Here is a 27,471-nt window from a genome sequence, read left to right as displayed (position 1 = left end):
ACTTCTATAATAGGCCTATCCATAATACTTGTATGGCAGTATCCATAATAGTTTAAAAAAAAAAAAAATTTCTTTCCTTTTATTTTTACTGCACCTCATCCTGGTCCCCATTTTCAAAACGTTTTGCCTAGGCTATTTCATTATATTTTATCCAATGTATAATATTGATTATTGCATTCGTCTATTTCAAAGATGTCAGGGAAGAGGCAAAGGAGCAATCTTTCATGCTTTGTTCTAAAAGATCTGGGCCCGTATTCATAAAGAATCTTAATGCAAAAAGTAGTTCCTAGTGACAAAATTCTAAGAAAATTCTTAGAAATGTGGGCGTTTACTTTTAAAATTAAAGAAAAAAATCCTAGTAAAGAAAAAAGTAATTCAGAAAGCATCTTATCCCTTAAAAGAGGTCTTAAGGTAAAATTTGTTATGAGCACAGACGAGGACTTTTAAGAGGCTTAAGAGTTTCTTTAGCAGAGGAGAAAATGGCAGAAAGATGAAGAGGCAGAAGAAATGTGTTGCAGACAATGGATGAGACGGTATAGATTATATAATAATTTAATATAATATAATTTAATATATAAATTAAAGTAATCACTACATTACAATATTTGGCAACTGGGAACATGCAACAATGCAATAGTGATGATTTGGGTCTGTCACAACCTTCTGTAAGCAGAGTGATCACACAAACAATTACAGCACTTTCAGAACATCTTATTGTGTCGCAGTTCATTTCGTTTCCACTGGACATTCCCACCTTGCAAGCTCAAAAAACTGCATTTATGAATATAGCAGGCTTAGGTGCGCACAAGCAGGGGGAATGAACCGTTAATAGTTTGTCCCATGTCTGCTTCTTGTCCCTTGCTGTGTCTGAATTTTCCTTTAAGAATGGCCTTGTGTTCATCCATTAACTGGGCTAACAGTAAACACTGTTCCTCTGTCCAGTTTGGCTTTCTCGCTCTTCTTGGCTTTGATTCCATGTTTGATACATTAAAACCAACACTCAAACCGCCACTTAAATAGGACAGCAATCACTGTAACTGGAAAGAGTGGAACAATTTTTATCATTCTAAGCCAATCAAATACCTTATAGGAAATTAAAAGCATGGTAAATAAAAAAATAGAATTCATATACACACATATAATGTGTGTGTGTGTGTGTGTGTGTGTGTGTGTGTGTGTGTGTGTGAGAGAGAGAGAGAGAGAGAGAACGGTCAAATAGGAAAAATTACGCATGTAAATTTAAAGTGAGGATTAGAATAGACCCTATACTTAAAATCACTCTTTTTTTTCCTTCTTGGACAACCAGCCAATCAGAGTCTTCAAAAGATTGTGTCATACATAGCAACCGGTTCAACCCCGCCTCCTCACTAAGATAAACGTTTTTGTCTTTTCCTTACTCAGAGTTGCTCTCAGATCGGTCCCGAATCGCTTTTAAGCTAAGACTCCTACGTAAAAGTTTTTAAGCTAAATTAAGAGTTTTCTGAGAGGATTCTTAGAATCTTTATGAATGCGGGCCCAGCTCCCTAAAAAGGTGGCTAGGTCAGAGGAGGAGGCTGTGGAGAATACAGTAGGGGAGGGAGTTAGGGTGCCAGTAGAGGATGGGTGCATGGAAGAGACTGTGGAGGACCATAGAGGAAACAGTGGAGAACCCACTGGAAACAGGGAAAAAGAGAGGGTTATGTAGAGCAGCCACCTGTAGGTGTTCCTTTAAGAAGGAGTGGTCAACCCGATCACCATTCATCACAATGGGAACCACCAGCTCTTTTTACTGGTGCTTAGTCTACTCTGCAGACAAGATAACTCCTGTGTCCATCAAGGTGTGAGGGACATAAGCAGGGAGGCTTTCTAAAATAGCTGCATTAGTGTTAGTGCTCGCTCATTCAAATACCTATGCTGAGAGGGTTTTCTCCATGGTGGGATTAAACAAGACCTAAACCAGGAACAGTTTAGCACTTGATGGAACTGTGAAAAATGGCTGGCCTGGAACCACAGTGATTCAAATGGGAGCCACCAACCCCTGGCCTCAAAACCAGCTACCAACACCTACTATAAACAGCACTGACCATTTTTTCTCTCTCTCTCTCTCACACACACACACAAATAAATGCTGAATTAAATAAATATTATTTTATTTGTAAGAATATGTGTCATTTATGAGATCAGACACCCGTCCCCATCAAACCCCTGCCGCCATCGCGACCGCGGGCAAAATCTCACTCTGAACTCAGTTCAAAACTTGAGAGCCCTGATACAACATTAATGCATTCACTGTCCTAAAGGACATTTGTCATTTTATTAATGTCTCTTGTTACTGACTTATAGGCAATACAGAAAAATGTCAGAAGACAGTGTAGCCTGTGGATGAAATTGTGCAGTTAAGATACACTTTTACCTGGGGTACAATCTTCCAATGAGGATCGTGTTTCAAAAGCAGCATAATTTATGATGGCATATACTTGTTGCCTTGCAACTAGGAAAAGAGAAATAGAAAAACAAAGTGCGTCTCACTGCTGTAAACTGTCTTTTATTACCCCATAACAAAATCACATAAACCATGAGTAGGTTTTACACACAAACTATAATAAATGTATAGTATCAAAAGTCATAGTAAATGCAATAGTTGTAACTCTAGATTGTACTATAGATGTGTTGCTGTTGAATGCTTTTATGTTATTGTTATGAATTTCAGTTATAATAAAGTCATGTTTTTTTATCGACGATGTTGTATGTGGAAACTGTTCAGATTTGGTAAGTGTTTGTCTCAGTTCTAAATACAAAATAAGTTTTCAGCGCAAAACAACGATGAAAGCAGTTAATAGGACAAGAGTTTAAAACTTAATGACTTAAGTAATCCACCTTGAAGAAAATAAGCTATATATATATATAAACATTGTACATATTAAATACAGAGACTGTGTTTTAAACAAGTGGGAAATAAAACAATAGAACGTGCAGGTTCAGGGGACTTTTAGCATACATACACACTATTACTTCCGCTTGTGGCAGTTGAACTTTCAACTCGGCAGCGTTTTTTCCTTCCTTTCCTGTTTCGGCCTCGATCAGAGACACACATAGGTAAGATAACATAGTCTCAATCCATTCAAATCCTATCTTTAAAAAAAGCGTTACATATAAAATGTAACTTGGGCAAGGTTCCACAACACCTCACGCACAAGAAGAACGTTATATTATTCCCGTTAATAGTGATAAATGCAGTATTTTGGCGGTCAATTAGTGTTGATCCAGCAGGGTCTCGCTCCATATTGCTCTCGCTAGCATAGCGGCAATGAGCCACTAAAGTTATTAAGAGGTGATAACGCATTCTATGCGGTTTATTTGAGAAATATGGACCGTTTCGCGAACAAAATGATTAGTGTCTCTGTTTAAAATGTCCTCAGCGTTTAAAGACTGAGCTTGTGCTAATTTACAATATAGTTTTGCGAGCCCTCATTTGGCGTCTGAAGGAATATTGTCGAAGAAACCTTCGGCTTTTCTGGATGCTTCACTTGTGTGTTTTTTTTTTTATATATATATATATATATATATATATATAGTTTGACCGCAGGTGACGCTGAAGTAAATTTTACAGTTTACAACACCGCGACTAGCACACACCTAAACGCTCAGTCGCACACATAGAAGATGCTAGTCCTTTTTCAGTCAAGAGCATGTTGTTCAGAAGTGAAATCTGTTTAACTTCATTTTTAGACCTCAGGATTAATTATCATGTGAACCTAAAAGAGTTTTATAGTAAGTTGACCCAACTGTTGAATGTTTTTTTCAGCAATGGCACCTCGCAAGGGTAAGGAAAAGAAGGAAGAGCAGGTCATCAGTCTTGGACCTCAGGTTGCAGAAGGCGAGAACGTGTTTGGAGTCTGTCACATCTTCGCATCCTTCAATGACACCTTTGTGCATGTCACTGACCTCTCTGGCAAGTAAGTACTGGGAGAACATGGGAGAGAATCTCTGCACATTAAAAGCACAGATACTAGCAAAAACAAGTGAGATTTTACTGACACCTTGAAGTGTCAAATCCTACACTGATCAATTCCTCACCCAGAATATACTGCAGTAGTTAAATCAGCCTGCCGTTCCAAACCTGTATGATTTCTATGAAAATGTTTTTAATCAAGTGAACGTATACTGCTACTGTCAAGCTTCAAAATACAGTGTCATGAAGTAGTTTGCATTATATTGTATTATAAGACTTGCAATTAGATTTGTATGAGGACCAAACTAAAATATAAGTTGTTATAGAGTATAACAGGGTCTGCCCTCTTTTTCACTGGACTTTGGAAGTTTTTCCATAAGGATTTTCAGTTGTCTTTTAGGTTTAACATGATTTGCTTGTCATAATTCTCTGACTGGATGTTTTTTTACAGAATCTTGGGTAATGTAGTTTATCCCCAGGAGTTCTGTTAAACAGTTGATTGTCCTATGGTGAATAAATGTAATTTTTTCTTATGGACCTACTGTTGCACTACATTCACTAATCATTCCCATCCCTTTTCTTTGGTTATCTAGTTGAAAATGAATTTATGATGCATCAGGTTTTACATCAATGGATTATGGAGAGAAGACCAATGTGGAAACTTTAAGTTTCCACATTTTTAACATTTTGTTTTTAAGAAAAACACAACTTTGCTTTCAGCAACTTTTGCTTTTGGTCTGCTTCTAAGATGGTTTGTGAAGAAGTGCTACATAGTATGCTAGTTGTCCTGGCAGTTTTATTTCTTGGAGTAATTTATTTGTCCAAGATTTTTAGATACGTTTTCCATTTCATGGAGAAAAAAAGGGTGGGAGGTGGTGTGGTACAGGTCTGGAACAATGTTGACTCACTGTTGTCATTTTTGGGCCAAGAAATTATTTTCAGGTTATGTTTACAATTTACATTTGGGTGGTGATCATCTTCTGAATGAGTTTGCCTCCTTGATCTTCAGAGAAACCATCTGCCGTGTTACTGGTGGGATGAAGGTGAAGGCCGACAGAGACGAGTCCTCTCCTTATGCTGCTATGTTGGCAGCTCAGGATGTGGCTCAGAGGTGCAAGGAGCTAGGAATCACCGCCCTGCACATCAAGCTGAGGGCCACTGGTGGAAATAGGTGAGACTGAATGCACAAAACATTTACAGACAAGGACTCAAATGTCATGTTCATGACACTGGGTATGAGTTTATGGGAAGAAAGTACATGAGCTTGCAGCATGATTTACTTGCTCTCACTTTTTTCCCCCATCTTAAGAACCAAGACACCTGGACCAGGGGCACAGTCCGCCCTAAGGGCTCTGGCTCGTTCTGGCATGAAGATTGGCCGTATCGGTATGTAAGCACTGGCACTGCCATCTAATGGTGCTTAATGTCTGTCAGTGTAAACCTGTTTTCACGACGAAGTCTCACTCTTTCATTTTCTTCTACAGAGGACGTTACCCCCATTCCATCGGACAGCACCCGCAGAAAGGGAGGTCGTCGTGGACGTCGTCTGTAAACTATTGGTTTTTTTCTGAATAAAATGTCAAATAATACTTTTGCCTCCTGTATTCATTGAAAGGATTTCTTATGATACCAGTGCCAAAAGCTTAGATTCTGGACTGTTCAGTTTCCTTTAACCTGACTGTACGTCTAACTGGTTTACAGAATGAATGATGGGGGAATACCAAGAAAACATCCTCACTCAAATTATGCTACAAATAATTTCCTCATTGCAGTGTTTTGACCTGCAGACACTGAAGTCACAATGCCAGCTGCTTATTGCAAAGTAGTGTAGCAGTTTAAAAGAGTGACAAATCCTAAACTGTGTATTTGAGGATTGTTAACCGATTTAATACCAGGTTGCTTTTATTCTAATTTATGGTTCTATAAACTAAAATTGCAAAAGCTGTTATTTACTTTTGTAACATTTAATGTAATGTTCTAAATCAGGGGTGTCAAACTCGGATTAAATAGGGCTGTATCTAAACTCTGCAGGGCTCTGGCCCTTCAGCAACTGAGTTTGACACCCCATCCTAATGCTTGGGAAAATCTACACCAGGGATCATGAAATCTGGATCTCGAGATCCACTTTCCTGCAGAGTTTAGCTCTAACCCTAGTCAAACACACCTTATCAATGCCAATCAGTATCTTTGGGATCATTAGAAACTCACATGCAGGTGACTTTGATCAGGGTCGGAGCTAAATTCTGCAGCCCATTGGACCTCCAGGGACATTTATAGGGATAGTTCACCCAAAAATGAAAATTCTGCTCATCCACACATTGTTTTAGTTACTTTCTTTTGTTGAGGACAAAAGATGATTATAATAAATGTTCATAATCAAACTTTTCACAGTAGCCATTAACTTCCATAGTATAAAAAGCAATGGACAACATCAACTGTTTGTTTACCAACATTCTATAGAATATTTATTTGAACTTTTTTTGTGAACAAAGAATAATGGTTCTCAGCAGTTTTAAAAATAAAAAAAATGTATTGGCCAAATAGCACTTGGCACTGCCCCACACATTCGTACGCATAGTATACCTGAGTGCCGCGTGCAATTTTGCTCAGATTTCATGAACTGAGGAAAAACTCTATCAAGGTACGGAACACCCGGGACCGCAGCATCTCGTGGTTACATATGTAACCGAGATGTTCCCTTTCATAGGTCACTTGCTGCAGTGACGCCACCGTATGGGAACCCTATACCATAATGCCTGACATAACTGATAGCTGGGATCCAAGAAAAGCATCTGCCCAAACAGAGAGAACCCAGGAGCCGTCCTCAAATCCAGGCTGTAAAACTTGACAAAAGTGCTCGGTGAGGACCATCCTGCCGCAGCACAGATATCATCCATAGAAGATCCACTGTTCTCCTAGCCTTGCCTCTGCAGGGGGTAGAGCTTCCAAGACCACTTGTTGAAAGTGAAAAGGGGTCGAGGCAACCTTAGGGACATAATTAGTCAGTCGCAGCAATACTTTCACAAAACCTGGTGCAAAGTCCATGCACGAGGGGCGAAACAGAAAGAGCCTGTAAATCCCCAACTCTCTTGAGGGAGGATAAAGCCACAAGAAAAGCTGTCTTTAAAGTCAGGATTTATTCCGATACAGTTTCCAAGGGTTCGAACGGATGTCCAGATAGACCTTGCAATGCAATGGATAAATCCCATGAAGGAACTCACGCGGGGCGGAAAAGCCTTAGCCATCGCGAACACTGTATAAAGCGAGAGACCAGCGGATGACGGCCCACTGAAGTACCATCTATATATTCAGTGAAACCATAGTGTATCAACTTAAATTAATTAAACTCTGACATTATTTGAGATCAAGGAATCAAACCAACTGTAAAATATTCAGAATATTATTTCCTATGAAGCAAAAGAATAAGTTTTTCAGATTATGCCTTAATTGTTTTTAAAAACAATAATGAAACCATATTTTCATGTTTTATGTACTGTAAATTAATTAAACTGAAACCGTTTGAGATAAAGGTATCAAACAAATATTCGTAATACTATTCCCTATGATGCACAACACTTATTATTTCAAATTATGCCTTAATTGTTTTTTAAAACAATAATGAAACCATGTTTATATATATATATATATATATATATATATATATATATATATATATATATATATATATATATATATATATATATATAATGTGTTCACTTAAATTAATTAAACTATTTGAGATAAATGAATCAAACCAACTGTAAAATATTTAGAATATTATGCACACGATTTTCAAATTATGGCTTTATTGTTTTTAAAAACAATAATGAAACCATGTTTTTCATAATTTTTTATACTGTAGTTACTTAAATTAAAAACTGACACTTTTTGAGATAAAGGTATTAAACCAACTGTAAAATATTCAGAATATAATTCCCTATAATGCACAAGGTTTACTGTAGTTTATTAGATTATGCCTTTATTGTTTTTATATACAGTACTGAATCCATATTTTTCATTTGCTTTATATACTGTACCCACTTTATTTAAACTCTGACACTATTTGAGATCCAGGAATAAAAAAAAAACTGTAGAAATATCTAAATATTATTCCCTATAATGCACAAGGCTTACTTTTTCAGATTATGCCTTAAGTATTTGTGTTTATTGCAAAAATATGAAAAGTAGAGATGCAAAAGCCCTTAAATTCCATCTTAAATTTTCTTCTAAAATAAGCATTTGTATCACGCTCCCATGTTTTGTTTCAGCAATATCACTTTAATGGCAATCAATGATATTTTTCTTTGTGAAATGGCTTTGCTATATGTATATATTATATCATGCATAATCTCAGGGGGAGAACAGTACAACGCTGTTACTTTGGATTTACCATAAAATAAAAATACCTGTATAAAAAAATCACTATAACATTAGGCCAGATACCATAATATAAAAAAAAAAAGCTTTAGAATTTTTTGTGATCTCACATTTTGTGATCTCATTTTGTTTATATATTTATTTGTATATCTATTTTAAAGTCAACTCTAAATGAAATAGAAAATCACCAATATAAAAATAAATGTTAAATATCTTAATTGATATCTTAACTTATCACACACAGTGAGTATTTCTGGTAAAATATTTTTGTAAAGTTGTTATTTTACTTTATTATCAAAAAATATATATATATATTTACAGTATTGTTCAAAATAATAGCAGTACAATGTGACTAACCAGAATAATCAAGGTTTTTCGTATATTTTTTTATTGCTACGTGGCAAACAAGTTACCAGTAGGTTCAGTAGATTCTCAGAAAACAAATGAGACCCAGCATTCATGATATGCACGCTCTTAAGGCTGTGCAATTGGCCAATTAGTTGAATTAGTTGAAAGGGGTGTGTTCAAAAAAATAGCAGTGTGGCATTCAATCACTGAGGTCATCAATTTTGTGAAGAAACAGGTGTGAATCAGGTGGCCCCTATTTAAGGATGAAGCCAACACTTGTTGAACATGCATTTGAAAGCTGAGGAAAATGGGTCGTTCAAGACATTGTTCAGAAGAACAGCGTACTTTGAATAAAAAGTTGATTAGAGAGGGGAAAACCTATAAAGAGGTGCAAAAAATGATAGGCTGTTCAGCTAAAATGATCTCCAATGCCTTAAAATGGAGAGCAAAACCAGAGAGACGTGGAAGAAAACGGAAGACAACCATCAAAATGGATAGAAGAATAACCAGAATGGCAAAGGCTCAGCCAATGATCACCTCCAGGATGATCAAAGACAGTCTGGAGTTACCTGTAAGTACTGTGACAGTTAGAAGACGTCTGTGTGAAGCTAATCTATTTTCAAGAATCCCCCGCAAAGTCCCTCTGTTAAAAAAAAGGCATGTGCAGAAGAGGTTACAATTTGCCAAAGAACACATCAACTGGCCTAAAGAGAAATGGAGGAACATTTTGTGGACTGATGAGAGTAAAATTGTTCTTTTTGGGTCCAAGGGCCACAGGCAGTTTGTGAGACGACCCCCAAACTCTGAATTCAAGCCACAGTACACAGTGAAGACAGTGAAGCATGGAGGTGCAAGCATCATGATATGGGCATGTTTCTCCTACTATGGTGTTGGGCCTATTTATCGCATACCAGGGATCATGGATCAGTTTGCATATGTTAAAATACTTGAAGAGGTCATGTTGCCCTATGCTGAAGAGGACATGCCCTTGAAATGGTTGTTTCAACAAGACAATGACCCAAAACACACTAGTAAACGGGCAAAGTCTTGGTTCCAAACCAACAAAATTAATGTTATGGAGTGGCCAGCCCAATCTCCAGACCTTAATCCAATTGAGAACTTGTGGGGTGATATCAAAAATGCTGTTTCTGAAGCAAAACCAAGAAATGTGAATGAATTGTGGAATGTTGTTTAAAGAATCATGGAGTGGAATAACAGCTGAGAGGTGCCACAAGTTGGTTGACTCCATGCCACACAGATGTCAAGCAGTTTTAAAAAACTGTGGTCATACAACTAAATATTAGTTTAGTGATTCACAGGATTGCTAAATCCCAGAAAAAAAAATGTTTGTACAAAATAGTTTTGAGTTTGTACAGTCAAAGGTAGACACTGCTATTTTTTTGAACACACCCCTTTCAACTTATTGCCCAATTGCACAGCCTTAAGAGCGTGCATATCATGAATGCTGGGTCTTGTTTGTTTTCTGACAATCTACTGAACCTACTGGTAACTTGTTTGCCACGTAGCAATAAAAAATATACTAAAAACCTTGATTATTCTGGTTAGTCACATTGTACTGCTATTATTTTGAACAATACTGTATATGCTAATATCCAAATGCTATGCCAAGGCATACAAAGAGGTTTAAAATGTACCGATTTACATTAAGGATTGGATCTAACATTAAAGGAGTTTCTTAAATGTCATTAAAACTGTTTGTCAGAAAAAGAGAAAAAGTTGGGGATTGTGTAGGGCTGTATTATTAATATTTACATAAGAGAGTTGGATTAAAATTATTATGCAACTGGGAATAGCCTTAATTACGTTGTTAAATTATTTCTGTTACATATTTTGTAATAAAATTAGGGTAAGTATATAGTTGCACATTCTGGTCAGTACTGTCTCATTCTTGTCTGGTTAACAACATGTTATGCTGAACCCAGTTCTTCATGTACAATGACATGTTATTATGAATGATGTTACTGTTGTTCCATATAAATGTTATATACATTGACTTTGAGCTTCCTTTACTTGTTTGGTTAATTGATTAATCCCCACCTGTCTCCATTCACCTGATTTCTCCCTGTTGTTTATATACCCCGTCTTTTGAGTTCCTCTTTGTCTGTGATTAATGTGAGTTACGTTTGTATAGTGTCTTATGTTGGATGTGCCCTTATTCTCCTGCGATTATTAAAAGTACTCTTTTGTATATCGTCTTCCTCGTGTGCCCTTCATTACACACCAACTAGCCCGTAACAATAAAATATTTGCTGGGAGAAAAAATATATTTGCTGGGATATTATTCATATATTTGTTACACACTTAAATCGAATAAACTCCAAAACTTTTGGCCTGAACATGGAACGCAAAATCCATATAGCCTGTTGTGTACTTCCAATATTTACCTTCCATTGTGTGGTTTTATTGATGTGATAATATTTAATTTAATTTATACTTGCAATATTTTGGTGCTTTTTATGTTTTTCTGCACTGGAATATCTACAGTTGGTTTGATACCTTTATCTCTAATACTTTCAGAGTTTAATTTAAGTGTGTACAGTTACAGTATATAAAACATGAAAAATATGAATTCAGTACTGTATATAAAAAACAATTAAGACGTAATCTAAAAAACTAAGGCTTGTGCATCATAATATTCTGAATATTTTACAGTTGGTTTAATACCTTTATCTCAAATGGGATAAGGAAGACTTTTTGGGAAGTCGTGGCCTAATGGTTAGAGGGTTGGACTCCCAATCGAAAGGTTATGAGTTCTTGTCTTGGGCCGGACGGAATTGTGGGTGGGGGGAGTGCATGTACAGTACTCTCTCTACCTTCAATACCACGACTTAGGTGCCCTTGAGCAAGGCATCGAACCCCCAACTGCTCCCCGGGCACTGCAGCATAAATGGCTGCCCACTGCTCCAGGTGTGTGCTCACAGTGTGTGTGTGTGTGTGTTCATTGCTCTGTGTGTGTGCATTTCGGATGGGTTAAATGCAGAGCACAAATTCTGAGTATGGGTCACCATACTTGGCTGAATGTCACTTCACTTCACTTCAAATAGTGTCAGAGTTTAATGGATTTATATTATTGCATACATTACAATTTGTAAAATTATTATAAAACACATAAAATAGTAATTCCAAAAATGGAGTTTTGTGCAATAACAGTGATTTTTTTCTGAACATTTTATTAATGGTTTTATATTATGATGTCACGTAGTTATATTGTTTAATTAATTTAAATGGTTAAGCTGAAAAAAAAAATCCTAGAAATTAAGCCTTGTGCAACGTAAAGGGCATATATTAATTACTATATCTGAGTTAGTTTGGGATCAAAACATAGCAGCCACAAAGAGTTTAATTGAAAAAAAAAAAAAAAAAAAAACGATTGTCCAATGAATGTCAAACATAAAACTAACTTTACTGCCTTGGAGAAGCGCCGAATCCCCTCTGCTTCATCCTTTCGCTGAACTTGCTGAACACATCCACATTTTTGTGTGCGTCTTCCCCAGACTGTTGTCTCAAAAGGCACAGTGCTTTCTGCATTTGGGTCGGATCGAGGTCGGGTCATATTCACACCTTAAACGAACCATACCAGAGTTCGTTTGGAACCGAACCGACACCACCTGTTCAGCTTCAGTGCGATTGCTGTATTCACACCTGCCAAAAATACAGGGGGAAACGAACCAAGCAAGACAGGTGTGAATATGAAAGGAATTCTGGTTCATTTCCCCCTTTGGGTCGGATCTTTTAAGGTGTGAATCCAACCTCGATCCGACCAAGCACAGCACATTTTGTGGCTCCCGTAGTTGGAGTTGCCTTATCGGAAAGTGTTGTGTTCGCCATACTTTATAACTTAGCCATTGAAAAAATTGACATTTGGGAAGATATCTATATATCACAACTATTGGAGAAGACGCTTAGTTGAGCTGAGGGTGGATCGCGCAGTTAGCTGACACTTGCGAAAGCCTGCCATCGCTTTCCTTTGCGCGAGCTGTTTTAAGTTTCAGTTTCGCTTTGTTTAATCGATCTTCTGCTCAGTACCATTGTCAGTATGCCATGGAACCGTCTTGCAGCACTTCTTCGTCTTTGCAAAATCCTTGTTACAGCATTATAAAGATGACATTGTCTCATCTTATGTTAGTCTTCATATTGTTTTTGTAGCTGATAAAAGAAAATCAGTAAAATAACAATTGCACTACGAAAAATCTCCATGATTCGCCTGTTTTCGAACCTCCTGTTTTAAACTGATTTTTATTTTATTTTATTTTAAAATATCGATTTGATTGTTAACATTTTATTAATTCGTTTAACTAGACACCATTTTTTTTATGATGGGCTACATTTGTCTTGAATCCAGTTAATGTTAAATGAAGATCATGATAAATATCAGTATTGTATGATATGGAAAAAAATATTGTGACAGCCCATTTTCATAAATCTTTCTAGAATATTGTCCTGGATTGTTAATAAATAAAAAAATAAAATAAATGCTTGTGGGAAATCATTAATGTTTATTAGTGGTCAAAAAAAGTTGTCCTAAAACAGGAACGGAAATTGTTTTGGTTTAGGATAACTTTGATGAAATTTGATCCACTTCAAATGTTGACTACTTATATATGAGTATATCAAACAAGCAGCCCTTGAGATTATTTTGGAGACCCTTGTCCTTTGACCCGTGTGCATCTTTCTTGTGATTTTAGCGCTAGTTTGCGATCCTGTCCACTTATTTAATTATAGTGTTAATTTAGCGAAGTACAATAATTAAAACTAAATAAATGTATTGTTCACTGATTGTTCATTATGGTTAATAATAGAACCTTATTGTAAAGTGCTACCGACAAATCTCACAAAACCGATTTCGCACAAAACTAACAGGTGAAACATGCGGAAGCAGATCATTCCAGTACACTTTTGTCTGACAACTGATGATGCAGCTCAGCATAACCAATCAAATAATAAACGCGCTCTGCTCCAGACATTTTCATCCGAGGTTTGCTGCTGGACTCTCAGTTCTCACTTTTTTTTTTACATTAGAGCGCTGTTAGAAAACCCCTTTAAGCAAATTGACTCAATTTTATGTACTTTTTCTGACCATTGTTCAGAAATGTCCACCGACGGAAACGACTCTCCACTTGTCAGAGCTCCAAGTGAGCAAACTTCAATTAACATGGGACCTCAGGGACGGTGAGGTTTTCTTTATTTATTTTTGATAGATAAATCTTTTTTTCCCCCATTAATAAATGTTAAAGGTAAACCGAATGTGAATGAGTGTAAACAGCTGTTTTGCATGCTTCCTTCAGTAATTAAGCAGAGAAAGTGTGTAACATTGGACTTTTATAATATATCTAGGCCTATATATAGCCTATTTATCTATTGTATAAAATCCTTACTGTCCGTAAAAAAGAAAAAGAAAAAAAATCGATTAATGTATACCACGTGTTATAATGTATTCTAAAATATAAATGCTTTTGTTCTGCATTTTTGTTTCTGCGTTGAAAAGTGCACACTGTGCTCACATTACATATTTGATTCATAATTCAGTACAAATTAAATGACCAGGCACTCATATTAGATTTTCTTATGCTCAGAATATTTAATAATAATAGTTTATTTTAATTTATCAAACATTTCTGCCCACTTGAGGACAGGCAACTGTTTTTTAAAGGAGAATTTGTTAGTGTTTTACATGTCATCATAGCATTTCCCTCATTTAAATACGCTGGTTTATGTTTCCTAACAGATCTAACAATCAGGCCCTGAAGGTGGCAGGAGTGACTCTGCTGGCTGGCATACTGATCGCAGGTCAGGCCTTCACCGCCTACATGGCCTACAACCAGAAGGAGCAGCTCAACACCCTGGAGAGACGCAGTGACCGCCTGCATGAGATCAGCCGCAAGTCTGGTCAGTGAGCTTCATGCCATTGCAATATTGTTATTTTATGGGCATCTCATCATACTACCTTTATAAATCACCCTTAACCCATTTCCACAGATGTCCTCTTATGAAAGCATCACAATACAGACTTTCTTCCCCTTTTTTTGTGCAGTCATGCGTGCCCCCTTGCAAATGCATCTCCCCATGAGCTCTCTCGCTTTGAAATATGATGAGCCCGAGGAGAAGAAGGTAAATTATCCTCTTGAATGTGTTTTAATCTGGGCTGACGGCCACTTGGTGTCAGGATTGCGTTAGAAACGAAATCAAGTTTTAAAGCAGTGTTTCTCAAACGGTCTTGCTTTAGAAATGAGGAATATCAAAGCAGGAAGCGGTAAATGAAAAGTCTATATAAAAATATGGAATATATGAATCCTGCCATCTACAGCTTTCTCATCTCATTCATGCATTTATTTGTCATTATTCTCTGTTTTTCAGGATACCTCTTCCTCAACCCCTGAACCAGGTATCGAGATCTTGCCATTTTGAGTCAAAGTAGCAGTTTAATGTCCTTTGCTCACACATATATGTATTTTCTGTCCCACAGAGCTCACCCAGTGCCAGAAGGAGGCTTCTGGGGAGGTTAAGAGTCTCCTGCCATCCTTCCGCCCCAGGTGTGATGACAATGGAGACTATCTGGCCAAGCAGTGCTGGGACGAGACTGACTGGTGCTGGTGTGTGGACAAGAACGGCGTTGAGATTCAAGATTCCCTGACTAACAGCAGTGATGCTAAGTGTCAGGGCTTCAGTTCCGGTATGAGCTGAATATTTGTCATAAATGGCCATGGAAGCTGAATTATTATGTGGTATGCATGACCTACTCACATTATTTGATTAGTATCAAGAGTAGTAAATGGGCTATATCTTCATAAAGAAATAAAATACAGGTTTCTTTACAGCAGCAACAAATGCATTTGAACTGCTATTCACAATTACAACAATGGATTGCATATTCAGTTTTCATTTAGCAGTTACACATTTTAAATGTAGCCAGTTGTGTTATATGATATGCAACTCTAATATAAATCATTCTTCACTGTTCCTTATTTTAGCTGATCAAGTGGTGTTGGAGCCTCTGGTGGGGACAGATGGCCAGTGAAAAGGAGCAGTTAAAACATAATTGTCATTTTCTGGTATTTTTAACACTTTATGTCACTTTATGGTTTGGTTTGAGGTAAACTTCTTCATTCAGTCTATTAAGATATTTTGCTGTCACAATAGCAGAAATCGAAAATAAAGTTAATTGTTTTGTATTGTACTGGTAATTATTACTGACTATAGTAGATTCACTTCAGCTGTGTTGACCTTTTCTGAAACGCTTTCACTTAATGATGGAATTATACTGTTGATTACTATTGCTTTTTTTTTTTTTTTAAACAAACCTTTAATGTCAATTTATTTTGAGTGTAAAATAGATCAAGAGAGATAAGTAATATATAGAAGGATAGCTGACATTGAATGATGGATAGCTAACAAAGATGGACAATAAAATGAATTACTAACTAACTGCTCTGTGTCTGATTTAGACAAATTCCTGTAATTTTAAGTTGTATGGCAATGTCTAAAGGCTGGTGTTTCTTGCATGGCCCCAAAGAAGCTTTGCAAATATTTGAGGATTTTTAAATTCACCTTTGTAATTAAGGCTACATTCCATCTACTACCCATAATTTCACCTAATTTTATATGTCTCTACCAAACTCACATAAATGAAGACATACATTGGGAGAGAACTCCAGCTTGATCACAACAGCATCAAAAGTTGTAACAGCTTGCTGCAAACTAATAGAGTTAGCAGGCAAAACTAAAGTCTGAAATATTATCACATTCTTCACGTCTCAATTAATTTTTTTATTATTATTTTGTCTTGATCACTTTCTTATTTCTGGTTTATAAAACATGTATCCCTTTATGTACTTATTTTATTCATTGCTCATGTAATGGCCAATGCTTTGGTAATACTGCACAAGTGTGTGTGTGAGAGAGAGAGAAAGAGAGAGATTTAAAGAGCATATGGGATTTTATCCTAAAAAAGGATATTGAATTGTATATCATGATCAGAAATTCAAAAACACGTTTAAGGATTTGTCTCTTTGCCTTTTATTTCATCCAAATAAAAATATTTGACCATACATTTTCTTGACCAAGTTTTGTTCATCAAAATACACTGTTCAAAAATATTGTTCAAAAAATTATTATACAAACACATGCAATGTATGTAAAAGAATCCATGTAAAAATATATCACACATTATGGCAATAATATCATAAGGCATGCCAAAGAAAAACTTTACTCGCATGAAGAAAAGGATAATAATTCCTATTATTCAAACATTTTATTTTGAAATAATTCTTTGCACAGAAAAGGTATGCATTATAATACGGATTACACTTTAAAACCACACCACTGAATTCAATTCTCCATCTGAAAACCAACTGCATGAAAATCAGTTCCCATCCTCTAACTGGACTGCTTCCCGTTTTCTATTTCACTTCCAAAATGCTGACTTCCATTCATATTTAATACAAGCAGAAGTGGAAGAGTTGAGTGTGGTACAGTGCAATATTTATTTATCAAACAAATGTATAAAAGGCTTCAGCTACTGAAGTCCAGCAATCTCTGACATTTGACAGGTACAGGAATTGTTCAGTGGCAGACACTATTTACAGAGTGTGTTGTGCCTGATTGTTCACCTGTTTTAGTGCAAATCTCTATTAAAAAAAATATTTATATAACTGATAAACATATTAAGGACTGATGAAGCTTTGGTCATTCATACAATCATAAGGAATTTAGCTAGAGTCTTTCAAAAACTACTAAAAGCTACTGTACTAGCACAGACCTAACCCATCTTAAATAGAAAACTATACAAAACTACTAACCTATTACTTTAGACACCAAAGTATCATGTAAATACATCCAGTTATTCTATGTGGTCTGATGAGGGCACCTCAGTTGAGGTACATGTTGAAGTTTTTGGACGAGGCACCATTTCTGTGATTGTATCATTTTGGCTCCCTCTATCTCTTCTTGAATGAGCTGAAGTAATTTTTTATGGACTGCTCAACGTTAGGCACTTGATAGCTCTGAGCAGCATAGATGCCTGTGCAGGTTCCTACAAGAACTCCCAGGATTGCAGAGGAGCGGAGCTTCGCCATCACATACCCAGCCAAAAAGCCTTTGAGGAAAGGAGAACTGAGCATACTTCCACCCTAAAATGAGAAAGAGGGCAAAAAACAGTAAGTGAAAGAGAAACTTGAACACAGAACTTCATTAAACAAAATATGGACCCATTTACGGGATTGAAACATATTCCAATGCTGAATTTGAATATTGAATTTTCAAGATTTTCCAATGGAGTAAAAAGTAGAGAATACAGCTGTTGTTTAGAGTGCAACAGACCAGAATCAGATCAGAATCAGATCAGAAAATCAATACAAGCAATTTGCACCACAAGAACTCTTTAGTGCCCTCCACTCCTATGAAGCACTGCAAATTACATATTCGAGTCTATATAAATGCATATTTTGCAATAAACAAAATATCCATCCATCCATCATCTTCCGCTTATCTGGGGCCGGGTCGCGAGGGCAACAGTCAAAGCAGAGACGCCCAGATGTCCCTCTCCCTAGCTAATTCTTCCAGCTCTTCCGGGGGGACCCCGAGGCGTTCCCAGGCCAGCCGGGAGACATAGTCCCTCCAGTGTGCCCTAGGTTGTCCCCGGGGCCTCCTCCCGGTGAGACGTGCCTGGAACACCTCCCTGGGAAGGCATCCAAGAGGCATCCAAAATAGATGCCCGAACCACCTCAGCTGGCTCCTCTCGATGTGGAGGAGCAACGGCTCTACTCTGAGCTCCTCCCGAGTGACCGAGCATCTCATCTTATGTCTAAGGGAGCGCCCAGCCACCCGACGGAGAAAGCTCATTTCGGCCGCCTGTATCCGGGATCTTGTCCTCTCTGTCATAACCCACAGCTCATGACCATAGGTGAGAGTAGGAACGTAGATGACCGGTAAATCGAGATCTTTGCCTTACAGTCAGCTCCTTCTTCACCACGACAGACCGGTACAGCGACCGCATTACTGCAGAAGCTGCACCGATCCGTCTGTCAATCTCACGTTCCATCCTTCCCTCACTCGTGAACAAGACCCCAAGATACCTGAACTCCTCCACTTGAGGCAGGAACTCTCCACCAACCTGAAGTGGGCAATCCACCCTTTTCTGACTGAGAACCATGGCCTCGGACTTGGAGGTGCTGATTCTCATCCCAGCCACTTCAAACTCGGCTGCAAACCGTCCCAGTGCACGCTGAAGGCCCTGGTCTGAGGAGGCCAACACGACAACATCATCCGCAAAAAGCAGCGACGAAATCGAATGGTCCCCAAACCGGGCATTCTCCGGCCCTTGGCTGCACCTAGAAATTCTGTCCATATAAATTATGAACAGGACCGGTGACAAAGGGCCTGCTGGAGTCCAACATGCACCGGGAACAGGTCTGACTTACTCCCGGCAATGCAAACCAAGCTCTTGCTCCGGTCGTACAGGGACCGAACAGCCCTAAGTAGGGGGCCGCCGACCCCATACTCCCATAGCACCCTCCACAGGATGTCTCGAGGAACACGGTCGAATGCCTTCTCTAAATCCACAAAACACATGTGGACTGGTTGGGCAAACTCCCATGAACCCTCCAGCACCCTGGAAAGGGTATAGAGCTGGTCCAGTGTTCCACGACCAGGGCGAAAACCCCACTGTTCCTCCTGATGACTTCAGCCCGGGTGATGGACGAGTGCTCCTCCGAGTCCCAAGCCACTGCTTCCTCAACGGAACACAAGTCGGTGGGATTGAGGAGATCCACGAATTATTCCTTCCACCGCCCGACGATATCCCCAGTTGAGGTCAACAGGTGCCTATCTCTACTGTAAACAGTGTTGGTAGGGCACTGCTTCCCCCTCCTGAGGCGTCGAACAGTTTGCCAGATATATATAATATATAATATATTGTTTTGAAATACATAATTAACATCAAACCGTTTTAGATTTATCCATTTATTTATTTCTATTATGTCATTCTTGGGAATGGGATTGTAGTTCTTTCCCTCATTGAAGTCGTTATGTATGCAATTTTGCTACTTTTTTTTTTTTTTTTTTTGCTTCAGATCAAAGTTTGTAGTGTTGTGATTCACCTCAGAGATGGTTAATGGCTTTTTGATAAAACGTTTTAAATCTTTATGGGAAGAAAGAATAGAAAAAAATAATTACTCAAAAACCTGATTGGCATTGTTGCACTCTCACAGCAGTGTTCACTAGTGTTTAATTCGTTTTGTAAATTATGTTGTTTTTTATGTAATTCAATTGGCTGGAGCATAAGAAACAAAGGAGAAAAAATCTTTGAATTCATATTTTATGTCCTTTATAGAGGATGTCAGAACGAATTATTCAAAACAATAAATAGACATTGAAATTGCATATATAGGCAAACATTACAAAAGAATGATTTGATATACTATTTTACTTGATGCACTATGTGCATAACTCTCCATAAATTGATATTCCCATTCAATACAATGTATATACTGATTGATAATTAATTTATTTCCCTGTTGACGACTTCTGTCTCTCCAAAATGCCTCATTAACATGCTGTCTGTCCTGGTGTCAAAAACTAATATTCTGATTTAAAACCCCATAACAATATATATATATTTTTTTTACGACAAACAATTTGAAAATTAGTCAGATTTAAATAATTACAAAACATTATCATATTTCCCTAAGAGTACTAAATTAGATTATGTTAATATCAGTTATTTTTAAAGACCAAGGAGAGAGACTGTTTATGATCAAACCTTCAAATATTTGGTATCTCTAAAAAGCTCTGAATGTGTTCTGTATAGGACATCCAGAATTCCTGTGGCTACGCCTGGGACCCAGGAGAAAATAAACATGCTAGATTTATGATGTTAATCATTGCAGAAATGCGCCATCGCAGTACATGAAAGAGTCTGAGGTCCAATGCTGACTTTGAAAATCCTACCGAAAATCTGAAATCCTACCTGTGGAATCCCAACTCCGACTTCATCCTCCACCCGACGCTGAATGTTATCCAGCTGGTCTTTAAGCAGAGACAGGTCTTTCAGCTGCCTGAATGGATCCTGTTCAAGAAAGACAAATACTGAGAAAAGAACAACAAACCAACCCCATCATAGCTGTGGTTAACGGGACAGTATGAGTCATCATCGCGGGTGTGCCAGCAGAAATGGCCTTTCAATTCAGCGCCATCTATCAAAATGGTTTCTTTAAAGCAAGGGTTCTCAAAACTTTCCATGAAGTACCCCCAGCACTGCACATTATGCATGTCTCCCAATATCTGAAACACCCACTTCAGGTCTTGCAGTCTCTACTAATGAGCTGGTGAATTGAAACAGGTAGATGAAAGATGTACAGGACAGGGGTTAATTCAGGACAAGTTTGAGAACTACTGCTGTAAAGTATTGTTAAAGGACATTTAAGGATACGATAAAGCACAGATTTTTAATATAACAGACAGATAATTGACCGATATAATACATGGAACTAACTGATGTCTGTTGCATTTGCAACAATGTGACCATCTAAAACAGTACGAAACATCATATTTTGTTTTCTTTCCGGGATCTCGCTGTGCAAAAATGCTATGCAAAATAGCTAAACAGTAATCGAGACCGGTATCAAAATTACAGAACACAAAGAGACCTATTATGAAACAACGTCTAGGCAAGTTCGGTGGCACACCAACCTTGTCAGCCATGTCTGCTTTTGCTGTGTGAGATCAGAGATCCTGAGATCGATTGAGCAACCTGAAACACATGTCCACTGAAGAGAGACTTAGGTCTCTGCAGAGCAAAAGTGGGCGTTTATCACCATATGGGTGTTTTGAAACTGCTGGGTGTTTCTGAATCATGCAATCTAAATTATCCCCCTTACCCAACCCCACCCCTAAACCTAACGTCACTATTACATCAACTAATCAGGTATCATGGTGTAAAAACACCTTGATCTCGTAACTCCCATTACTTTCCTGCAGAGACCTATACTTGACTGAAGATCGCGCTCTAATTTTGATTACATGGGTCTGTCTCATGCTCACCGATATAATATAATATAATATAATATAATATAATATAATATAATATAATATAATATAATATAATATAATATAATATAAAAATTGTTTTTGTATAGTGTAATGTATAAAATACAAGTTTATTTGTTTCATCATAAAAGGGCATCAAAAGACAATTTGTGTTGTGCAAGACAAATCTCCACAGTAACCAAAATCCTTATAAAATATTCATTAATCTCCGGTCTATAGGAAACCTAGTGAAAAAATATTAATACATTTTTAGCATACTTTTAAAATTAAGTGTAAACTATTAATTTAATATTTAAATTAGTACTTGAATGACTTATGAATTAAAATAATTTATTTATAAATTAAATGAAAAAATCTTATAATAATTTTATAACCTATTATTTTTATTGCAAACATTAAAGGTACACTAAAATGGCTACTTTAATCTCATATATATTAAAACCTTTACGTCATGTATTTTAAAAATATTTTCATAAAGTTGCAAGTCAGTATATTTGAAATTTACTAACTTTAAATGGAATATTAAATAAAAGTTACAACTGAAATTAAATATATAATGTGCTTTAGTATGTAGGGTCAACACACCAAAATGAATGACAAAAGACAAGGCCTATTAAAACGTGATAATTTTATGCATACTTTAAAATACTAAAAGGTTTAAGTTGATACTATTAGATATAAGATGATAATAACACTCAAAAAAGTAGAAACTTAGACATATTCTCCCTAAGTACACTTAAGTGGCATATTCCAGTAATATACTTTTAAGATTTATAGTATCCCACACAATAAGTGAACATTCGGAACAATTTCACAAGGTTAACATTTAGGCTACTTCAATATACAAATGTAATTACGCCATTATATTATCGTTATACCTGTTTATTACGCTGAACATAAAAAGGCGCGAGAAGTCGTTGCCACGACAACCAGAGGTGTGATGCAAGCAGAGGCTGGACGATGACGGACTTCGCTTGATCTCATGACGGGAGGAATTAAGGTGGACCAGCACAACACAACACAACGCAAACCAAAAACCTCTACACATTCACAGCTCTTTACTGACCACAAATATTACCTAAATAATAGTTCCCGTGCGGTTGTATGAGTCATACAGTATGTTTATATTATTAGTACACTCCTCGGTATTTAGTAACATTAGCTTTCTAATCGCAATACACATCTAAAGGCGTGTTTAAATATTTCCCAGAAACCTTGTTATGAAGTCTAATGAAGCTAGTTACATATTTTTTATGAAATAATTCATGGCATATCATAATGTCAAACTCTAATATAATATTCGGATCTATATTATTATAAATAATAGTATATAATAAAACAAAGGGCTTTTAAATGTACTGAAATACAACCCCAGTTTCGAGAATGAGAATTTTACTCTTTACATTACAGATGGTGATTCTCTGCCTCACTGTGTGGAGCAGATTGGAGACACTAATTCTTCTCAGGAACACGTCACAGTTTGTGCCCATTTTGATTAATAAAAAAATACTATTAATCTTTTATGTATGTATGTATATATATATATATATATATATATATATATATATATATATATATATATATATATATATATATATATATATATATATATATATATGCACACACACATTTAAAATATTTACACCTGAATTATTGTATAGGGAACAGAAGGCTATGTTTGCCCATGCAGTTTGCTTTCATCAGCTGTATGTTCAGCCATCCTTAAGGCACCGTCATCAGGCAAAGAGAGTGAGTGTGAGAGTGAGAGTGAGAGAGGGATGGAGGGAGGAAGGAGGAGGAATAGCTGCAGGCATTACTGAATTACAGAATCCACAGAGAGACACACTCGCACAGTTACAGAGAGAGAGAGACAGAAGCGATCTCAAAACAACATCACTCTCTGCTAGCCAGACCAGTGAACAGAATAGAGAACAGAAGAGCATGATTACACAAGCACTAGACAGGATGACAAAGATGAGGTTGATTAGACAGCAGTGAAATTACCTGAGGGCAAGAAAAGGGTATAGACGGAGAGAGGAAAAGAAGAGTGTGGGCTTTAATCCTCTTGGCATGCGAGTTTATTGCTGGTTGTGTTGCACTGAGTGTGGTGGTCACCCTGTGTGTGAGTGTGTGCTGCAGAGTTTGTTGGTGGTGTTGGGACGCTTTGGACTGGAATGTTTCTGAGTTAACCGCTGGGGGCTTTCGGGAAGACACCATGCTGGGCAAGGATTACATGCTCGCCATCATCATTGTCAACTATGACGGTATGTACATGGATGCATCTGCACTTTCCTCTGCTCTTTGTTGTTCTTCTTCACTAGTGTAGTTTGGAGGTGTCAGAGTGAGTAGAGTTTTCTATCCTCTGCAGGATGGAAATCAGTTATTGTCTGTTATTCACATGCTCCACTGGTCACTTATGGACTTTACCTACAGGTGCTGTGTCATACTAGACCCATCCGACTGTTTAAAGAACGTGTTTTTGAGATTTTTAGTGAGATGGACTTGATTTTGCTGGCATTAATTACAAGAAGATTTGCATCAACTTATTTTCACACTCGAGACCTAGACAGTCTAAAAAAAAGTTGCCTGTTGATATTGTTGAAAAATACATTTTCACAGATGGTCAGGTGCACATGCATTCACAATGGCACCTGTGCAGTTCTGTTGGGATTATGCATCTGTTGCAGGATTAGATTAAAGAAACAGCAGCATAATTTGCCCACACAACATTAAGCATCAGATAGACCAGTAAACCCCTCCCCTTTGTGAGTTCATGTGGTAGAACGTAGATAATTTTACAGTTTAGTGTGAAACCAATGTGAAATGATTTATACAAAGACCTCCAAACAAGAAAACATAATATTTATTAATATTTTTTCAGCTGCCTGTGATTATAGTATCAAAGCTTATACATTTAGTGCTGAAACTATTATAATTAAAAGGACCTGCCTTAAGATCTTGCAAAAATCTGCTCCCTAAAGTATTTAAATGAAATGGAGCATTAGTGAGCTGACTGTTGCTTTCTGAAGATAATTTAAATGGGACTTTATACTGTTATTGACTAGTAAACCGAGTAAAAAAATAATAATTAAATATTATTGCTAATTCTTTCTAAAAATATATATTATTGGTATATCAATACATATTTAATTATTTATTCAGAGATGACCAGGAATAATTGTAAAAAAAAAAAAAAAAAAAGTTACACCACATGACCATTTAAAAAGAAATAGTGAAGGCAAAATTTTAACCTTAAATTTGTATGTTTATAATAAAGAGAGGACAACTTGTGACTTAAGTACCCAGTATCAGTAGAAGGGCAGAAACTGCCCTTACCGTGTCCTCTCTACGTCATCACTCTTAAAATAACTTCTGTACACACAGAGAGGAGGTGTGTGTGTGGATGTGTTTGTCTGTTTTCTGTGTACGAGAGAAAGTGAATGATGGAACAGCTTCTTCAAAAGCAAAGGCATGGACACTAAGTCATTAAGACACAATGCTGATTGGTGCTAAGTGAACGCTGATAACAGGAGCTTCTGCATCTGTACAGAATCAACTGCATTTGCGTCAAATATTCGAGTTTAATCAATATTGTTGTACTTTTAGTTACTGAAATGCTGCCTGCCTCATAGAAGTGTGGATGTCTTGATCAAGAATTTGTCTTGTCTCTTGAAGGCCCAAGGATTAACTCTTAGATGGACGTTTAGATCCACCTTGAGTTTTAATCTTCCCAGTTTGACCTCACATAGACATAACAGAGTTGGGATTATCTGACCACTGACACAATGGCACTGGGATATATATATATATATATATATATATATATATATATATATATATATATATTCAGATGTAGCTACAATTATCTCTTTCTGCTTTTCTCTTTCTCTTTGTTTTATTCTGACAGAGCTCAAAGCTGGACATATTAGAGCTTTGTCCTTAGCGTTTTACTAAATTCCCCTTTTTTCTCCTAAAGATGCCTCTTGGGCTTTTTCACACTGGTTCTCTATTATTAAATAAGTATTTTATGTAGCAATACAACTGCTTATACAGTGCTAATACTAATACAACTTTAGCAATCTTAAGTCACACTGAATAAGTTTAGTACCTCACAAGCTGGACTAAAGGTGCCATCACATTCAGCGAACTGTAGAGAGTGAAATCAAGTAATTTCAGTAGGAATTAGCAGTCAGGAATTTAGTTTGAAGGCGAAAGATTTTGAAACAGTTTTAAATTGTTTACATGGATTCAACACACTGACCAACAGAAAGCTGCATGGTTTAAAAGTGAGTTTTTGTGAGCTGTATTTTATACAATAGACTGTGCTTCTATTGACAATAGACAATAAACCATTTTTGCAAAGCAACATTTCGATAATGTGTAAATTGTACATTTCCCGTTGTTTAGTGGATTGTCACTGACAGAATTCAGCATTTCAATAGGAGTCAAAGTGACCTGGAATTTTGTGTAAGGGGGAAATATTTCCCTATGCAGATTTTGCAGTGGGTTCCAGTTGGTCAGACATATTCCCCGTAATGACCAAAATAAAGCTGTTTGGTGTGAAAGTGACTTCTGTGTTAGCTTTCCTTAATATTAAGCCTGTAGTGGAGAATGGTTATAACCTAGGGATAAGAGTGACCCTAACCAAGGAATAAGAGTTGTCTAAATGCTTTTCTGTACACTCTCTCTCTCTCTCTGTAACACCTCAACTTCCCCTTTACTGTTAAAGTGTTAGGTGGAACTGGATGGTGAAAAAAAATCTATTGATTATAGTCAGTGCAGTATAGTGCCTTTTATTACAGTTGTTTCAGTAGCTCATGAGAGTCAGAAGAGGCCAGTTCTCATTGGCCACATGAAAGCTCTCTGGTAAAAGGCACAATTCAGGCATTTTGTTTTTTAGACTCTGCTTGCAGTGGTTTCTGAGGCGACCAAGTGCATCAAGGAAAACGAGGGGTTGTCAGTGGAGAGTTCCCACACTTCTTTTATGTGCTTGTTGTCACTCTCAAGAGTGATTGGGTGTTGAGTAATGTGTCCTGTTTCACTGTTCAAGTAGATTCCCAGATTTTTACTCTACAAGTAGATTTCAGTAATAAGTGGTGTTTGAGTTGCAGGCTTCAGTTTGTGACGGTGGGTGAAATGACAGTCTGGAAGCAAATGCGAGTTAACAAGTTTTAATGGGAAGATATGAATCTGAGTACACAAACAAACAGAGACGATGAGACAACGATAATCCGGGGTGATGGTAAAGAGGTGAGGAATCCAGTAGATGGCGGAGAGAAGGTGAGTAATCCGGATGACGTCGGCGTGTAGGCAGCAGGAGAGAGTGGCACAGGAACTGCGGGGAATAGAGCCGAAGGTAAGTGTCCGTGGCTGAGTGAACGTGCGGAGAGTGGATGAGGTTCTAGGGAAACACAGACATCCAAACGCAAACAACACTGAGAGCCAAACGAACAGGGGAACCACATCGAACATTAAACAACGATCTCACAAACACAAGATGTGAGACAAGCCATTATATAGTGGATGAGTAATGAGTGGCAGCTGTTGCTGATACAATTAACGGAGACGCCCACAACTAATCAGTGCAGACGTGGAACACACAGAATTCACCACAAAGTGTAAACACCCCGAGATCACAGTTTACCAACCATGACAGTAAACCCCCCCCCCCCCTCTAAGAAATCCTTCTGGAGTTCCCAGAAGGGCTTACCTGCTGATTGTAGTCATCAATAAGGGAGTGATCCAATATGTCC

General features: G+C 37.3%; 4 protein-coding genes across 6 annotated transcripts in view; 3 read left to right on the top strand and 1 right to left on the bottom strand.

Moving 5' to 3' along the window:
* The first annotated feature begins 2,979 nt into the window (after positions 1–2,979).
* Positions 2,980–5,520, top strand: rps14 (ribosomal protein S14). Its single transcript, XM_026234464.1, has 5 exons — positions 2,980–3,075; positions 3,785–3,935; positions 4,941–5,102; positions 5,241–5,317; positions 5,416–5,520. Exons 2-5 carry the CDS (start codon positions 3,787–3,789, stop codon positions 5,481–5,483), a joined length of 456 nt encoding a protein of 151 aa, XP_026090249.1. The 5' UTR covers positions 2,980–3,075; positions 3,785–3,786; the 3' UTR covers positions 5,484–5,520.
* Positions 5,521–13,766: 8,246 nt separating this feature from the next.
* LOC113063987 (H-2 class II histocompatibility antigen gamma chain-like) lies at positions 13,767–16,100 on the top strand. The gene is made up of 6 exons (XM_026234461.1): positions 13,767–13,846; positions 14,403–14,563; positions 14,709–14,785; positions 15,032–15,059; positions 15,141–15,347; positions 15,646–16,100. The coding sequence occupies exons 1-6, from the start codon at positions 13,767–13,769 to the stop codon at positions 15,690–15,692; spliced, it is 600 nt and encodes a 199-aa protein (XP_026090246.1). The 3' UTR covers positions 15,693–16,100.
* A 572-nt stretch (positions 16,101–16,672) lies between these two features.
* Positions 16,673–21,444, bottom strand: LOC113063989 (SLC35A4 upstream open reading frame protein-like). Its single transcript, XM_026234463.1, has 3 exons — positions 21,362–21,444; positions 20,640–20,738; positions 16,673–17,802 (listed from the first exon to the last, which is right to left on the bottom strand). The coding sequence occupies exons 1-3, from the start codon at positions 21,371–21,373 to the stop codon at positions 17,611–17,613; spliced, it is 303 nt and encodes a 100-aa protein (XP_026090248.1). The 5' UTR covers positions 21,374–21,444; the 3' UTR covers positions 16,673–17,610.
* A 1,935-nt stretch (positions 21,445–23,379) lies between these two features.
* Positions 23,380–27,471, top strand: part of LOC113063986 (amyloid-beta A4 precursor protein-binding family B member 3) — a 38,309-nt gene continuing 34,217 nt past the window's right edge. For 2 of the 3 annotated variants that reach the window (XM_026234460.1, XM_026234458.1), the window contains exon 1: positions 23,474–23,982. In XM_026234460.1, coding sequence (XP_026090245.1) covers positions 23,934–23,982 — 49 coding nt within the window. In that variant the 5' untranslated portion in view covers positions 23,474–23,933. The other variant, XM_026234459.1, reaches the window with a different exon arrangement.

Source organism: Carassius auratus, chromosome 46 (genome assembly GCF_003368295.1).
Source record: "Carassius auratus strain Wakin chromosome 46, ASM336829v1, whole genome shotgun sequence".
Lineage (NCBI taxonomy): Eukaryota > Metazoa > Chordata > Actinopteri > Cypriniformes > Cyprinidae > Carassius > Carassius auratus.
This window is presented reverse-complemented; position numbering and strand designations above follow the sequence as displayed.

Bases quoted from the DNA above. Each gene is read 5' to 3' on its own strand.
- rps14 (XM_026234464.1), top strand. From the start codon at position 3,787: ATGGCACCTCGCAAGGGTAAGGAAAAGAAGGAAGAGCAGGTCATCAGT. The intron at 3,936-4,940 runs GTAAGTACTGGG...CTTGATCTTCAG, and splicing joins GTCACTGACCTCTCTGGCAA to AGAAACCATCTGCCGTGTTA. The intron at 5,318-5,415 runs GTATGTAAGCAC...TTTCTTCTACAG, and splicing joins CATGAAGATTGGCCGTATCG to AGGACGTTACCCCCATTCCA.
- LOC113063987 (XM_026234461.1), top strand. From the start codon at position 13,767: ATGTCCACCGACGGAAACGACTCTCCACTTGTCAGAGCTCCAAGTGAG. The intron at 14,564-14,708 runs GTCAGTGAGCTT...TTTTTTGTGCAG, and splicing joins TGAGATCAGCCGCAAGTCTG to TCATGCGTGCCCCCTTGCAA. The intron at 15,060-15,140 runs GTATCGAGATCT...TCTGTCCCACAG, and splicing joins TTCCTCAACCCCTGAACCAG to AGCTCACCCAGTGCCAGAAG.
- LOC113063989 (XM_026234463.1), bottom strand. The intron at 17,803-20,639 runs GTAGGATTTCAG...TTCTCATTTTAG, and splicing joins TCGGAGTTGGGATTCCACAG to GGTGGAAGTATGCTCAGTTC.